At 31.8% G+C, this 17,631-nt stretch overlaps 2 protein-coding genes across 3 annotated transcripts in view; one reads left to right on the plus strand and one right to left on the minus strand.

Moving 5' to 3' along the window:
• Nucleotides 1-17,631, plus strand: part of LOC116779749 (uncharacterized) — an 85,772-nt gene that overhangs the window by 13,338 nt on the left and 54,803 nt on the right. Inside the window, exon 2 of one of the 2 annotated variants that reach the window (XM_061522953.1) lies at nt 6,176-6,210. The exons of the other annotated variant lie outside the window; for it this stretch is intronic. The gene's annotated coding sequence lies outside the window, so the exon portion shown is untranslated. The remainder of the gene's footprint in view (nt 1-6,175; nt 6,211-17,631) is intronic. 2 annotated transcript variants of the gene reach the window in all.
• Nucleotides 12,926-16,904, minus strand: LOC133319260 (uncharacterized). Its single transcript, XM_061523014.1, has 19 exons — nt 16,798-16,904; nt 16,676-16,715; nt 16,007-16,108; nt 15,883-15,903; nt 15,601-15,657; nt 15,272-15,286; nt 15,118-15,186; nt 15,002-15,034; nt 14,859-14,912; nt 14,636-14,695; nt 14,503-14,547; nt 14,369-14,431; nt 14,121-14,306; nt 13,940-14,047; nt 13,823-13,873; nt 13,722-13,760; nt 13,612-13,650; nt 13,370-13,435; nt 12,926-13,206 (listed from the first exon to the last, which is right to left on the minus strand). The coding sequence occupies exons 1-19, from the start codon at nt 16,840-16,842 to the stop codon at nt 13,169-13,171; spliced, it is 1,131 nt and encodes a 376-aa protein (XP_061378998.1). The 5' UTR covers nt 16,843-16,904; the 3' UTR covers nt 12,926-13,168.

A 17,631-nucleotide genomic window follows, 5' to 3' on the forward strand; every position in this document is an offset into this window, starting at 1 on the left:
AAAAAAATACACTCGTTCCATATGAAAAGGAAGCATTGCAATCTGTAAATAAACATGTCCTGTCGTATAGCTGTGACGATTTTTATTTATTGTATAAAATATACAATACACAGAACAATATCAAACCGCATCTGCGTACATTTATTATTTTTTATTCATTAGGCGCGGAGAAATGTAGAAGAACCAAATGGTAATTACGTCTGGTGATGGGAGCCACTATTTGATTGTTTATTGCCTTCCCACCGGATGTTTCTATTCCGATTCTATTTTATTCTATTTATACTCTCAGATAGTAAGACATAATGATTTTTTAAATTCATATTGTTGATTTTAAGGAAATGGAATTTTTAAAACGCTGGCAATGACAAATACAAAGACAGCAACAAAAAATGAAACGAATTGCATATTCGGGAGGAGTAAAAAGTTAACATTTTCCGTCGGACCTAATTTACATTTCTAAATAAGACGGGAGTGGTGTCTCAGTTTGTTCGGAGCTTTCTAATAAAATCCTTTAAATGTCGCTCAACATTTAAATCGTGACCTCGCATCAATGTTTTGGCATTCGATATTTTAATAGATCTGTTATTGTCACAGTGTTTTTTTGTTTATATTCAAGTTACGAGTCAAGACTGTCTTGAGACCCTTCGATTCTCTCATAAGCAGTTCTTGTTTTGTCACGAAAACGTTGCACTTTCTATCACGACTGGCCTATATTATAACACTAGTATAAATCAAACTTTCAATTCATATAACCATCGCTGTCCGAAGGCCGCTAAACGTTCAATAGCGGTACTTGAAAGCCGGCTCTAAAAATGTAAGGTGTATCCAATTTTAGAAATATTCCCAGGAAACGTTGTCAAAACGTCCGTCTCTTTCTACATTCTATACATGGAAATAAGTATACGACGTTTAGAGAACGGATTGCGTCGACGATCCAAGCGACAGTTTTATCTGTATAGTATCATTATAATCTTTAAGCGCATTGAACTCCGATGTGAGAATTCTATTTGTACAAACAGAAGGATCATGAGAATGTAGACGACATATGCATACCTGCGAACTATTGTACTTGCGATTTTATTGTATCCGATTATGAGGTCAGCTATACAGTGAAGTGTATGTACTCGAAAGTTGCAACATGTGCATGCACGCCGCATGCCGTCACGCAGCCATGCGGCTCGAGGGCCGGGAGCGGGGGTCATGCCCCCACCTGTAATTACATTCGCGCACCCTCACGCGAACCCTTCAATTTACTATTATCTAATATATGATTTTTTGCTTCTAACTAGCTTGAGAACAGTCGCTGTCTCCCTATATATTAATGGCCAACGTCAACAGACATGTGCATTATTTGACGCTGCAAGTGATCCGCGGTTCTCCGATGCAGCTTGCACTGGACGACTCCGTTCCCAAGGCGAAATGTGAACACGATTTTGACATTTTTAGATCGTTGCTTGCGTCATTCACTCTTGAAATATCTCTTTCTCGGGAATGTTGCAGTAATATACTAACATTGTATATCGGATTGTTAATGCCGGTGTATACTTGAATAACACCTCGTGATGGAATCATTAAAATGTTATAGTTTTTATTTGGCAAGAGGTGATTTTTTTTTGATAATCTTTTTCTATCTACATATATTTATTTTTGCAGCAGTTAACGGTAAATGTTTGTAAATAAATGTAATTGAAACGTATAAGAGCTTCGACGTCTTAGCAGTTCGCTATTATGGTTAAGTTCTATATAAAGTCTAACATAAAAGTCTAGCCACAGAAATTACGGTAACAAAAATAATATACTCGCAAATAATTAATTATTTTCCTTTTTGTATGCACGATACTGCGAAGGTTTATAAAATTCCGTACAGGCATTTTGGTTTGCCCAAATGTGAAACATGTATCATGCAATAATGACATGATAAACATCATCTGATTAATAAGATCTCCCTAACATGTCTTCAACTTCATATGTTTATGGGGAAAAATTATTAGTAGTTTTAGTGGTTAAAAATAACTTATTCTAATATTAATTATTAATCAGATTATCTCATATTTTTATAAGATTTTAATGTAAATATTCCTGTCAATCATGTTTAAGCTCTGAAAATTTAATATCATTACTCCCTTTGTCTCAAAGCGACCGTGTTTGAAGAGGTCTTAACTTTTTTTCCTATCAGTCTCAACACTAAGTTTATGTAAAAGCATATCATATAAATTGTCAAGAGTATAGAATTAATTATCTATTCCTCCCTCATTTTTACTTACCCTTATTTTGTTTTTAATGAAAATACAAACTTTATAAAATTTTTGTCAGTATGTCGTCTTATCAGGGGTAATGTTTGGTGCAAAAATATTGATAGACTAGTTTCTTTTCGAACATATAACCGAATATTTACCCCAAAAATATCAAGGAACCCAAATCAAAAATGAATCTTTCTAAAGGTAACAAATCTTGTATTTAAATCAAAAGTCATAGAAGTTAAATAGGAAATATTCTATTTTATAGACAAATTGCAGATAAAATATACAAACAAATATGTATATATAATAGTACAAACGTAAAATGAAATACAATATTGATCTGACGTAACGAACTGTTTTGACGAAGCCTACGGCAAAATTCATCATGAACATGTAGTTTTGGCTGTGTGCTTTGTGATGTATAAGCTAACTTAGAGAATTTTGAGCAAAATCTTTATTTGAGATTGCATGTTACGGTGTATACAATAATCGTAAAAGGGACCCCTCTCTGAAACTGCGCAAACTGTCCTCGCTGTGATAAAAGAAAATGCATTACTTCCCTTCGTAGGGAGAGGGATTTCCTTAAGGAGCCTTGGAATGGCACAAGACCGTTAGATCGTAGGGATACCCAAATTTTAAGTACATTTTCTTATACTTAAACTTAAAAGGGACTTTTTATATCGACTTTCTTATATTTATGATCTATGAAAACCATTTTTAATTTGACAGGCGTATTTCTGTGTATGCTTTGATGTTCCAAAGAGGATCAGAAGATATACGAAAGTATGTACGGATGTATGGATATTTATTAGACTTTGAGAAGAAAATAAACATATTTTTATAAAAATTTATAGCTAAGTACCCTACATATGAGAACATTGCAAGTCGTTGAGTTGCTGTTTTGTTTAGATATATTATCTGGGGCAAAGGGACTTTTTTGACATAGCCATCCCAAAAACGTATACTATGGAGAATTAGATACACGTGCCTATATCGTATCTCCGAAGAAAATCCTTCAGCTAAAGTTGAGTGGTATACTAATTATGGCGGTAGTTCCCCGGAGCGTCGCGTCCGCCTCAAAACTTGTGATTTATAACGTACAACTTCGTACGCCACTCGCTTTGTCCTCTTTGCCATGTAATTTTAATACACTTTTGAACTCGCTATAATCATTGGTGTGCATGAAAATATGAACTATACTTGGATTAAAACAAAAAAATACATTTTTTTTAATATATATGTTGAGATTCCGTAATTTTTGTAAAAATTATTCCTCCCTCAACAGCTCTTTCAATTTTTATTTAACACATATTAAACTTAATTTTTTCTCTTTAAGAGAATAAGGTAAACTTACAGCAATCCATGCAATTTATCACATATACAACAACACCGTGTGATCCGTAACATAATTCAGCAGACTCATTGTATATTCCGGAGAAATTGAGGCATTTAGGATGTCTGCATCACGAATATGACAAGTAACATCTCGAGCTAGCTAACACATGCAAACACATCGACGTTGTATCTCATCAGGCACTTATCAATCAACGTGACATACATGATTAATTCCAAGTTTCCCATGAATGTGGAGAAAGTTTTGGAGGAAACTATAGAAATTTGAGATTTAATTGTAAAATGTTATTATTTTGGTGGCTATTATCTATAGATATAATGCAATGCTTTCTTTCAATATTTTTTAAATACTAATAGTCTCTATTGCGATCACACTGTTATCCACAGCCAATGATAGCTACTAAATGGATCGTTTACGTCTTGAAATCTTGAAAATAAGACAAAAATTATTTTCTCATCATGTTATAAAACTGGCTTATCTATTCAGAGCCATGTATTTTGCAATACATATAATATTATTACCGTTGTGGAGCGGGAAAGTGTGTTAGAGACCTCTACTTTTGTGATACCGTAGTAAAGGGAAGACGGGCAACGTGACAAGGTTGTAAAATATAATCAGGAGTCGTGGATCAGAGTAACCTAAAGCCGGTTCACACCTCGTCCCATTCATATTTGATGCGACGCACATTTTCGGTACATTGTGGGTTTCGTCATAGAGTTGAGCTCTAAATTTTCGAAACAATGTGACTCAACTAGTTTAATCTTATTTTAAAATCAACGATTTTGTTTATAAACTACTGTATGAAATATATAAATGTGAATATATGTTTACGTTTCATTGATAATTTAATGCTGACAGAGTAGGGCTTATGCGTTAAATAAGGCGTCTATTAAAAACAAAGTATATTTTACTTCATTCCTTTAACGTTATTTTAAACAGTGTCTCAATAGTTTAAATATGTTTTATAAATACACTTGAGACCTATTTTTATATAATGTCATTGATATAAATATTAAATGAAATAATTTCTGGAACACACCTTTAGAGAAACCGCAGTTGTTCGCGAAAGTGTTTAACGGTACCCTTAAATCGGTCAATGACCGACCCTTGCTGCCACGTGTTCTTTCAGTACCATATATAACATGAAATCCGTTGTTATTAAGTGCAATCAATACTCGATCGAAAATAACACTTTAAACAGCGTCATCGTATTAATTTAATGTTATCAATGACTATAACTACAATCATTCTTCAAGAATTCGTTTTATAATTCCTATTTCGTGTGTTCGGTAATAAGTGACATAACAACATCTTATCCCGGGATAATTGTGATGAATCATAATGTGCTAACTTGATGTCAGTGTTGTAATAGATTAGATTTATATACAGATAATGTGCCAAGGACAGTTATACGCACCAGACAGTATGACTTTTAGAAGTTGAAGATATCATTCTGTTTGGTTGTTATTTAAAATATATATATACTCTTTCGAATTGATTTTTTTTTTTCAAAACGACTCTTTATAATATTTGAACTTAAAAGATCATAAAATCATATTTTTTTTAGATGATTGATATTTAATGCTATCGTGCTGCATTTAAATCGATAAGTATATATTGAGTATTTTAACAAAATCTCTAAATTTAATATAATCAATTAATCATAGGTATAAAAATTCAATATTTTAATAGAAATATAGAGGAGCGGTTAAGTGCTGATCAATCTGTCGATCGCTGGCGATGCAAATTACACCAATTTATATTGAACCCTTGAACTATTTCCATAATTAAGCTTACATAAAGAAGATATGACGGGCATGTGCAGTGGACGCAGGCACTGGCTCCGTGCCATCGCTAATGAATTATTTACATGTGTCTTATGATTAATTTGTTCAGTCCCGTCATGTTCAATGAGGCTGAAAGTAGCAAAATGATAACGAATTTCATAATGACACCAGCTATCCGTGTTTGAATTTTCCAATGTGATTTTCCGCTTATCTACGCTAATACGATTGGATTATCAGCGATATCATTTGAGAATATTCCTTGCTGTTAGCTGCACTTGTAAACTTTAAATATTGTTATAGGATAAATATTATTTGTTTGAATAGGATATATACTTGTAAAACAAACTTCTTCACTGATCTGTGTTACAATTTTCAATAAAATATTCATTAAACGTTCCCTTAAACGTGCTCACATCTATTCAAAACGAACGGCATTGAATAAGGTCATAATGAAATACGAGAAAGAAAACAGAATATGTCATTTGCAGGCCATTCATGATAATTTTATTTGGGTACTTGGCGCCCGACAGATATTGATAGACGATGTAGCTAGCCTGATGTGTGCGAAGGCTCATATGGCATTATTCCAAACCAACTTATATAACTAGTTAAGGAATTATGTTATAGGAAGTAACGACTCAAAGAGAATCGAGACGCAAACAGACATATTGTTTAAAAATAATAAACTAACTTTTATTTTAAAACGCATTATAAATTACTTACCTAATATGTTGTCATTGAGCATAACAGACCTAAGAAAATACGAAGTATGATACAGTATTCTTTTGTTTCAGATTCCACTACATTTTGAGCAACGAATGTTTCAAAGGTTGGTTTAATTACAATTATTGCTAAATAACACTTTCTACTATACATCACGATAGATAGATTTGAAAGAAAAATCGTCAGCATTCTGTATTAGTCCATCAAAACGAGCCGTCCGATTGTATTGTTGTACACGTACCTATAGTTGCCTGTTCTGTAAATGTTTATTTTTCGATTGCATTCTCTTCCGTGTACTCTTTATTACAAAAAATTTTTTCAACTTAATTGGGTAACATTTTTTTTTTCGATGTTTCAAACTGTTGCTATTTCGTGCACCAGTTTAGTAAACAGTATCGAAGGTTATTGGAATACCTGAATAACGTTTCCAAATAAGACCATTGTAAAATAACGTAATCTGAATTAAAAATTTAACTATTATTTATTTTAAAATCAGATCATTGTTTGTCACTAGACTTAATCTTATTTGCATTACGTCGTGATAATAGTCTTAATTATGCTAATAACGAACTAGACTGAAATAAAATCAAAGTTAGTTAAATGCTACTCTTAAAATAAATGTCCCATTAATTATATTTATATATCGTCAAATAAGTTGAGATTACAATGAAGTAACTTATTACGTATGTACTTTCATATGTGCGGTTAGTTGTATAGTTTGATATCAAAGGGGAAATTACGCTGACCACATACACTGCCGAACAAACTGGTGCTCACTGCGGAAATCGCCGCCATTACACCCGATCTATTTAAGGGTGTTCCTGTAGGTAATCCTAAGAGCAGTTAATATTAAATGTTATTTAAGGGACACGGCTTATGGCGTCCTTACTTAATCCAATCGTTGGCGGGACGCCTTGCCTTGGGCTCGATATACTAACATTATTATTGTTACGTTTTATGATTACAAACTGTTCATTTACCTCGCTATCTACAATATATTTAATAAATATATTAAAATTATATTGTTAAGTATATTTAAAGGGTTGCCATGGCAGTATCAATTATTTTCTAATCTTAGACGAAGTTTTGATTTTTTGGTTCACTGCATCCTTATAACCAGCTGTATCCTGAAATATATAAATTTACTATTAGGAGCTCATTAATAATAATTTGTCACTGTCCTTCTTTCCCGTTACATAAGCTGAAAGTTTTAAAACTTTCGCTATGTCCTTGTGATTCGTGAACGAAAAGTTTATTTGTCCGGGCCCATAGGGGAGCTGCTTGCTTCATTTAGAACGAAACTTCCTCGTTTTGCATTTTCGTGAAGGGAAAGTCACCCTTGAGATCTGCATATTTCAAGAGTAAAACAGTGTTTGTCCCTTTATGTTGTTAAAATATCTCGTAGGTAATTAAGGGTAATAGCATAAGTTAGCAGCTAATGCGCTCGAAAGAATGATTTTAGATGTCTGAGAAGGTAAAAGAGATCTTGTAATATATTGTTAGTTTTTATGTACTGTAGGTTATTGTGCTTGATCCGCTTCTAGCGCTAATATCTGCTTTGAAGGACAAATAATAGTCTTATAAGTTATAGTCTTAGCGTTTTCATCTAGGACAAGCAACTCTTTGACTTCTTTTCTTAAAGGAAAACGTGATATTTTGCTCACTATTACATTCAATGTAATAAAAGTATTTTCATAAAATGTTGATATGTATATTACTATCTAGTATACAAAATGATATTCTTAATTTGAAATTGGAATAGTAAATCAAAGATACTTAAAAACGTAAATTACGTTCATCTGTAAATAACTTTTTAACTTTACACATTACAAATATATAAACTTCTCCATCTAGTTATGATATTATTAGAATAAGCTATAACTATAAGAATATTAAATATTTCTTTCATTATATATCAATGTCAAAAGTATCTGAAACAAATACCCACAAAACTCGTAATAACTTACAGTATCGGAAAATAATATGCTTTAAAGGTTGACCTTTTCACATTTAGTTTCTGCTTTTAAATGAAGCCTTCCAAATTGTTATGAACGTTTTTCGTTAAATTATTGCCTTAGCTGGATGCTATGTCTCTAAAGGCTTTCAACGTGATAAATATTTGACATTTAGATTTATAATTTAATAATTTAACTTCTTATATATTACAAAGACTATTACTCTTGAGTTGTACAAGTTTATACAGTAACTAGAAGTTATCATAAAAGATAAGACGAGTGTCTTACTAAATATATAAAAATCAAACTATATAGCTTTTTAGGCTACAAAAAAATCGAAAATGCCGGAGCTAGGAGGGAGTCGTAACGCGCTTGTGAAGCCCCAGAGAAATTCTACTAATCCACGAATATTGAGTAATATCGGATCACAGTATATACAGAAGTTCTGACTCCATAATATTAAATTTATATTAACGTACTACCGTAGATATACAAGCAGTATTGAATATAGTTTCATATGAAGGAATCTAATGTATGAATACATAAAATAAAAGCAATGTTATAAATTAACAAGATCTAAGACTTTCGCTAGTATTCATTTAAATCCGTAAAATATTTTTTTCATTTAAATGTTATAAACTCCTTAATTTCTTGTAGACATTTTGGTAGCAAACACATTATATCCTGTTGCTATATTGAGATAAAACACAACAAAAACTATTGATGTTAGTTTTTCTATTCTCGAACCGAAAGTAACAAAGAAACGTCGTATTTCAATGTAGCCAGCTATCAGAATTTCCGCATCGATGACGCCTCCTCTTTTATTTTTTAAAAAGATTGCAACAGGCTTGCTTTGTGAGTTCTCTGTGGTATTTATAGTCGAAGCCAATATCTGATGAACGGCTCAGTAATAGCGTAACCTTCAAACTAATATATTATACCCCCGTACTAGACAGGATAACAATTGTCTATTTCCTTATTAATCAAATTTACAAGTATGGCATTGACACTTACATAATGATAGAAGAGTGTTACTTGTAAACAAAAAAAAATACCTTCATCGTTATTTTATTCTTAATAATAACAAAAGAAATATATATATGTTTTATGATAATATTGAAAATATAAAAAATATTTTAAATTTTTATAAATATTATACTTTATGATGAAATATTTTCTATCTAATATGCAAAATTATTGAACAATAATTTTCTCTCTCAATTTTAGTTATCATATTTGAAGTCTTTTTTTAAAGATTGACGACTGAAATTTTTTTCTTAAATCCCTCCCATTTCTGTAACCAATGGAAGCAAAACAAACATTAACTTTACCTTCCCATGAGACCTAAAATTAGCATTAAACATGTATACACTATACACGTGTTAATTTTTGTTATTGCACAGGTAGGGTTGCTTATAATTATGTACTCATATTACGTCAACATTCTCAACACATAAAACGCGAATCATCCTACAAACTGTTTAATCTCTTCACCTCTTCGGAAGTCTTATATGTAAAGTTACTTCCTTACGTTGCCTACTTCACTTGATACAATTCCTATCTAAATTATTATTTTCAAAAAATATTTTACTGCAATGAGTGTTCTTTGTAATTTCTACATACACAATATACTTGCACCGAGCCATCTATTTGTCTATAAGTGATACCGGTGTGGTGTATTAAAGATCTTACCTATACAAGTGTCGAATGTGCTCCCCGCTTAATATCCGTACCGCTTCAAGGAGCACGTTGAGCCGCCGAGGTCAGTTATCGTCACAGAATCTATTAGGTTATTAATTACTGTATTCAGTTAGTTTCCTTTGACAGATTGAACGATGTTAGGGCGTGTACTGACTTTAATAAACCGATCTATATTTGTCAATACATTTTAATATAACCTCATGGTAATTTCTACTTATATAATAAATGATTTCTTCGAATGAAAAGCAAGTGATGTTGAAATAGTTAATGAGATCTAAGACTTCGCGAGTGTTCATTTAAATGAAATTAATATTTTTCGGATTACTTTACGCATTTTATTATTTTAAATACTACATACTCCCGACGTTTCCGTTACTTTGCAGCAACCGTGATCACGGGCAGACGAGATGTGAATGTCTGTCAGTTGATCTTGTTATTTTTTCCATGATATAGTTACTTAGTCATCGATAATCTCACGTTAGATCCAACTCACGATAGTTCGGAGCATTTCAACGTGAAATCGACAATGAGCCAGCACTCTCAAAAGCTTTTGGACTAACAATACAATGCTAGACATTTCACCGACAGTTAGGTTAAAAATGTCATTTTATAACAGCTTTTCTCTCCTTATAAAGATGATTTGCAACAAAAATATTAAAATAAATTTAATTAAAAAGTTTTTAATTTTTGTTCTGCTATGTCTATTGCTCGATGTTATTAATATTAAATACAATGGTAACTCTGGCTTCTCCCTAATGCGCGGTGATGAATTTGTATCAAGTTATTCTCGAGTCGACGTCGCGTCGCAGCGAGTTATATGGGAGCGAAGTCATTTTATCCGAAGTCAATATTTATTTAATTTATTTGATCATAATTTTCAATAATGTTTTATGTACATACTTTCTTGTTCAAACTGGCGGTGTTATTACACATTACGTATTGAAATTTAAATTCAATTACGAATTGGATAATGAAATATAATAAATGAAAAGAAAACGATTTAAAAGGTATTAGTTGAGGGCACGTAAGAGTTAGTCGGTAGATTATTTACTGTGCTAGTTTAATAAGAAACATTTCGTTGGAAAAGTAGTCTGTGGTGAGTTTATGGCTTTGGCTGTTTGCCGCCGGCCAATAATCTGGTTAAGGCGACCGCACACGCCGCCGGCGCGCCGCCCGCGTCTGATCGAAACATAATTGGGTGAACTCACCTGCCGTATAAACGATTATAAAATAACAATTTGAGCAACCCTATGCTGACACGCTCCTGGAAATTACGTTTATTAATCATTTCGTGTACGAGATTCCTTATAATATTCTGTTGCTGTTATACTCGTATTATTTGAGAGTTCAAGTAAGATTTAATGTATTTTCTCTATTTGTAGCTGTCACTAGCATACCTGGACTCAAAACTAACCATACAACGTCAGAATCCGAGCACGGCTAAGTCAAATTGAAATGTCATTGTATGAAGCGTTAAACGAGCGTTTCTTGTTCAGAACAATTCTGCGGACCGGGATTTTCATCATATAATAAACTTATACATACATTTTAATCACGTTCCGCTGAAATCAAAATCAATTTATACATTAAGCCGCGAGTAAACTTACATTACGAAGGACGGATGTGTTTTTGATTAATTATATCTGATATATGATTACAAAATGACGTGCGGACTCATTAGTCGTCAGCGAGTTGACAGTTCCATGGAATATAATTTTTATATTTATACCTACTGTCACGAGAATCGTCCTTTGAAATTTTAAAAATTTAATTTTTGAGTGGATGTCATTCATTATTATATCTTCTTTTACTTCTTTGATGAATTCAATTCCTTTATTTAGTGTAACTGTAATGCTCTCTTTTAATAATTGACTCGGTCATGAGCTGTTGTTACCGACTCTAATAACAATGTGAACTTCTCACATCTCGTCTGCCCGTGATCACGGTTGCTGAAAAGTAACCGAAACGTCGGGAGTATGTAGTTTTTTACAAAAATAAATCACGCGTAGTTTATCCGAAAAATACTGTATCATTTAAATGTGAACTTCGTTCAAAGCAAACGCCTTGGTGTTAATAGAATTTCTAATTTATATATCTGGAACACGGAAAGACAAGTATTTGATATGATTTAAAGTATTGAACCGAAAGTGGTAAAAAATTTACGTTAAATGAGATTGACTTGAGATCACAGTGCATATAAATTGCACCACTTATATATTTATTAATCATAAAATCCTCAATTTATCATCTATATTTTAATCTCGTATCAAATAAAAATCCCATTGGCTATGAGATTAATTCATTAAAATATTAAAAGCTTTCACTGACGTATTTTATAGGGCCAACGGTACTATGGGCAGATCAAAATTTATACTGTATTAATATAGTATACTCGTTTTGGTCATTAAAGTGACTGCATAAAAATTGTTTAACGTCACAAAATTTTAGTTTTGTATCATTTTTTCTCAAAACTATCGGATCAGAAGAATAAACTGAAAGTATTTTCGACATTATTTATCCTTTGTATAATTACGTAACAATTGATCGTTCAAAATGAATGTCAAATGAATCATGATTGAACATTGAACTTTACAAGAATGGTTTGAACGCTATAAATATGAAGTGCTGTATTTTTCTGAATATAAAACCTTTAGAAGCGACGCACGTTCAGAGAGAACTCATTGCAACTGCTTAAAAAACGCTTCTGATCAAAAAAAAAAAAAGAATATAAAATTTTTCTATTCTTATTTTAATTCTGAATCACGTGAAAAAATTCATACATTTTATGCTGTTGTTGTTATAACGCAGCCTTCTCAAACGTCTACCGCCTACGATATCTAAGAAAGTTAACAAAGTGCCCTTGTCTGTAATAAAAAGAATAAAATTGCATTATACTTCTACCCCAGTTCTAAGCTCAATCGCCAACATTTATCTAAACTTTCTCAATGAAACTGTTCTCTTTGTTGTGAAATATAAAGGCTGAATGGCTGGAGTGTCAGATGGTTCCGTACTGAGACTACTGTCTAGTGTCTACGTCGGCCTTGTCCGACTTACGGAGCCTCGTGTGTAACCTCTAACCTTTGACTGGGTTTTATATTACAATATATTTATAGGGACCGCTACCTATATATAACAACTTCATTTAAAACTTAATAGATCCAGAAATAGTTTAAATATATATAATTGACTGCAGACTACAGAAGAGATTCATGTGTAGTAACGTTTGAGTGTAATAAGTAAATTAAAACTAATATTTTCATATAATTTCCTGTGCCAGTTTTAAAAGGAATGATACTTAAAAATGAAATCCACGCATTATTCAGCCATCGCTTCTATGAAATCGGATGAATATATTTTTTTTATTGAAAACAAAATACACAAACTCGTAACCTCCGAGTGGATATAAATCTACACCACTACATCTGGTTGGATCGGTGCTGTGGACCCTGAAATATTATTTGTAAGTGAAATTTATTCACGAATATACGAGTATATACAGTATGTTATACTTAAAATATCCGATGAAAATTTTTCCATTAATCTTTTACACTTTCGTTATAGTAAAGTTTTGTTTCAAGTTATAGCTACACTAAATAAAAATATACTAACCAGTGTTCTCACGGTCGATGATATTATTGAAGAACTCTGATAAACTTTCCACTTTGTTGATTGCTTCTGTAATTGAGACAAAATATTTTCATTTGCATAGACGTCACCTTATACAGTTATTGTATGAAAAGACTGATGTTTAAAAAAATATATATTGCTATAATAATTTCGATAGGTAAATTTCAAAAGTACGTAATACTTAATATGTTTAATGAAAATTTTTCATTAACTTTCATTCTTACCTAAATTTGCCGGACGTATTTTTATGTTTCGGGATTCCACTGAAATTATTTTATAATTACCTCAACTATTTATGGCAACATTAACAGTCAATAATTAAGGAATAACTCACATATCTTTTCGACCTCCTCGTCAACGCGAGTGATACCAACTATATAGAAAAACGATTATATTATAATAATCCATGGAATAATATTTTAACAAAATACTTACGCATTCTACGGAATTCTTTGATTTCTTTAGTTTCTCTTTCTCTTTTATAATCTGTAAATGTATTTATATTAATGGCCAGTTGTCATTGTACTGGATGTCATTGTTTTGAAGTTTTACCAGACATAGTTGAGCTAGTGTCGCCACATGACGTATGAACCGTGCAGGTGTCCAAGTCGGCTGGGTCAACGCACACGTAGTTCCAGCGACACTTCGGTGACGCCTTACCTTTAATATTATTAAAAACAAACGTTCCCACTAAGCCTGTTGTAATAACAATCTTAGAAATTAATATTCTTACCCGGTTTCAACCTTTTGCCCACTTTAGTTGTTTTCATCTTTATATTTTTATTGATTTTCTTTCCCTTCCTCATTATCTTTTTATTATCTTTGTTACGTATCTTTTGACTTCTGTTTGTGCTCTGTTTCGACTGTTGGTTGACAATCAGTTTTCTCTGTTTCGGTAATTTCTTGGCCAGCAGAATTCCTAAAAAAATATAGCTTTAGGATGCGACTTGAAAGCCGTTTATATAATAACAGAAAAATTACCTCGTCTTTTTTCTTTTGTGATTTTTTTTTGACTGACTTTTTTCGGAACCGTTTTTGTTACCACTTGAAGACATTAAAATTAGCATTAATTTATTTTATAAAAAAAATATCTCTAGAATATACAATTCACTCACACTTAAAATGACTTTTCCTTGGTTTGTTGATGTTTACTATCTGCCCTGAAAGTAACGATTGCGGTGTCGTTAACGAAAAAAAGTAATAGTTATATTTTTAACTAGTGATAAGTTTTATTTTGAATATACTCACCTCTTAAATACATCCTTTGTGCCGGTTCCGTCACATCCTCTGTTAGAGTTTTGTCGGCAGCTATTATAAATTAAATTATATTTTCATTTTCAAATCAATATCTATTTCATATGGAATCATTTTTTTATTTAAATCCGTATTCGGTCTTAGTGTACCAAGTCTTTAAATGCGCCAAATTAGTTTATTTTTTATATTAAATAAATAATGTTGCTATAATATTTACGTTCTCCTTCAATAGCCAGGGCTTGCAAGGCGTCTAAACCAGATATATCGTAGTCTAAACAAAAATTATCAATGTTAACATAATCTTCATTATGGGATCGTCTTATAAAACTTGGATCTAATACTTTTTATAATAGATTTTACCTTTTAATGTGACAATCCGCTTGGTGCTGAAAACTGAATATATAATACAAATGTATACAAACGTATTTAACTAACAATTTATGTAAATAAATAATTTCATTATATATTAAACATACAGAATGCTTCGAATAACTTATCCGCAAGTTCCTGGGGACCTTTCGTGGAACTGACAAAGCCTTTTCCAGCTGCAACAAAGCCGTCCTTATATTGAAATATTTATAAAATAAAATAATCCCATCAGCCATTTTATAACGTAATGTAAATACGTACATCCGGGCTCCTCAACTGAAACAATAAGCACATCCCGTTGTTTCAATACTAATTGACATTGTTAAATCGCAAGTGTTAATTCGTCTATTACCTATAGTAAAAAAAAAAATTGTGACTGTATCTTAAAAATAATGTAACATAGTGCGCTAAATCAAACCAAAAAAGGGTTTTGAAATTACTTAAATTCAAAACGAGGCCTTTTGTTTATCTAAGCATAGAATGGTTTACTCATATCTGTTATTTTACTTGGACAGTCGACAAAAAAAATGAACTATCATTATTGCATCATACAACTATTTTTTTCTATATTTTTGATTATTTTTACTTACCTTTTTTTATTAATTTTTCTGCTATCGGTAACATGTCGAGAGGTGTAAAAGTATCGCCTGTGAAATTCAAAATAAAGTATCATATAAAATAAAACCATAGCGGCGTGCCCATTATCTTGCTGTTTTGAAGCTATGGACTGACGGATTCAATTTATAAAAATGGCTGATACAAAGCTTGTCTATTTCGGTGTATCAACGCAATTTCATATATCTCATTGAATTCAGGAGCGAGAAACGAATGTGACGGGAAAACAGGTCAGGATTTAATAGTAAAATACTCACCAGTCATAATAGACCGCTTTTCTGTTAAATATAAAGTCATATTAATATCGATTAAATTGATTTTTGATTATCAATCTCGTAAACTTAACCTCAAATTGATATTAGCGTGTCAGATCTCACGTACCAGATCCTGTGTCACCATAAAGTAGCGATGTGTGCCTATCTTGATTTCCGCTACTGTAATCCGTTCCTACTCTGGATTCTGAGTTTCTTTTCTCGCCATCATCTTTTATAAAACTTGGTTATTATAAATGTATCTATAGGTAATTTACGTTCTCTTATTTCTAACTTAAACGATTCAAGTGTTATCGGAAAAAGGGTACGTTACAACCCGTGTGAATGTTCGGAATAACCATTTCATGAGTCGTTAATGGATCTCGAGTTACTTCCAATTAATGTAGTGCCAAAACCAAATTGTGTACTAAATATATATATATCAGTATTATTTTTTCGTGAAAGATTCTATTATTTTCTTTTAAATGAAACTAGTATTATTCGGATATACTACGCGGATTTTATTATTTAAAAACTACATACGAGATGTGATCTCGTCTGCCCGTGATCACGGTTGCTGCAAAGTAACCTTAACGTCGGGATTATGTAGTTTTTAAATAATAAAATCCGCGTAGTATATCCGAATAATACTAGTTTCATTTAAATGAATAAAACTCGCGAAAATCTTAGATCTCATTCTATTATTTTCTATTGAATATTTATATTTGAAACATATTACGCTTACAACATTCACGTGACCTTTGTTTGTCAAATAATTTTCCTATTTCAAAATACCTACCTGCGAAATCATCTCCAAAGCTATCTGAATCTGCATATGTCTAAAAATAATATATATAAATTTAAAAACATTCGTATTGAACAGCGTTATATTAAATTAAAATTGTACGCTAAATAACTTACATAATTTAATAAAGACAAAGAAAATATAACGAACCAGTATTTCATTTCGAACGGACAGAAAAAGTGCGTTGAATAACAATTAACTTGAAATCCAATTACAGAAGTAAATAAATTTTCAAATAGCGTAAAGTTTACTCTTTAACTATATAGGGTTGTATTTAAACAGGCCTGAGACTGATAAATATTTAAATTCATTGGTCTAGGGATCTCGTATTAAATACATTACAAACTAGTTGCTTCTATCGTAAATTAATATCATTTTAGTTTAGTTAGGTATGAAATTACACAAAAACATTGATTAGAAGCGAAATATATAACTATTGTTATAAAATAATCCTTTTAAAAAAAAAATTCTTTATTCTGATCTTCAAATTTTTATTATGTTTACTTTGTGTAATAGACAGTTCTAGCTAAATACACTATTTAGCAACAGCGGTGAAAGGTTGCGACGATGACCTATGTCTGATATGCGCCAAGCAACCGCTGATAATGCCTCCATTGTAGAGCAGTTTCGCCACTTAACACTCTCACCGAGACATATTTACCAACTCGTTTTGTAATGCATTGTGTAGCCTCTTAGATCAGATGATTGCTATTGTTTGTACAGGCTTTCACATGTCTCGCAGTTTCAAAATCTATTTAACGAACCTAATACTGTTTTATGATTAAGGACTAAGGTAGGATCCATTGTTCAAGTGGCAGGTGTTTGGGACCTTTGGAATTTTAAGGTTTTGAACATTTCCTAATAAGATTCTTAGATATTTTTACTTGTAATAGGTAAATTGCGACTCGTTAGTCCATAAATAAGCAGCGTAAAATTTCAGAATAATTTTA

Source organism: Danaus plexippus, chromosome 2, assembly GCF_018135715.1.
Source record: "Danaus plexippus chromosome 2, MEX_DaPlex, whole genome shotgun sequence".
In the NCBI taxonomy this organism is placed as follows: Eukaryota; Metazoa; Arthropoda; class Insecta; order Lepidoptera; family Nymphalidae; genus Danaus; species Danaus plexippus.

What these genes read in the sequence shown, in the direction of transcription:
- LOC133319260 (XM_061523014.1), bottom strand. Translation starts at nt 16,842, where the DNA reads ATGAAATACTGGTTCGTTATATTTTCTTTGTCTTTATTAAATTAT. An exon ending in TAAGTTATTCGAAGCATTCT is followed by an intron (nt 15,035 to 15,117) that starts GTATGTTTAATA and finishes TTATATATTCAG; the next exon opens with TTTTCAGCACCAAGCGGATT. An exon ending in CATCGACCGTGAGAACACTG is followed by an intron (nt 13,207 to 13,369) that starts GTTAGTATATTT and finishes ATAATATTTCAG; the next exon opens with GGTCCACAGCACCGATCCAA.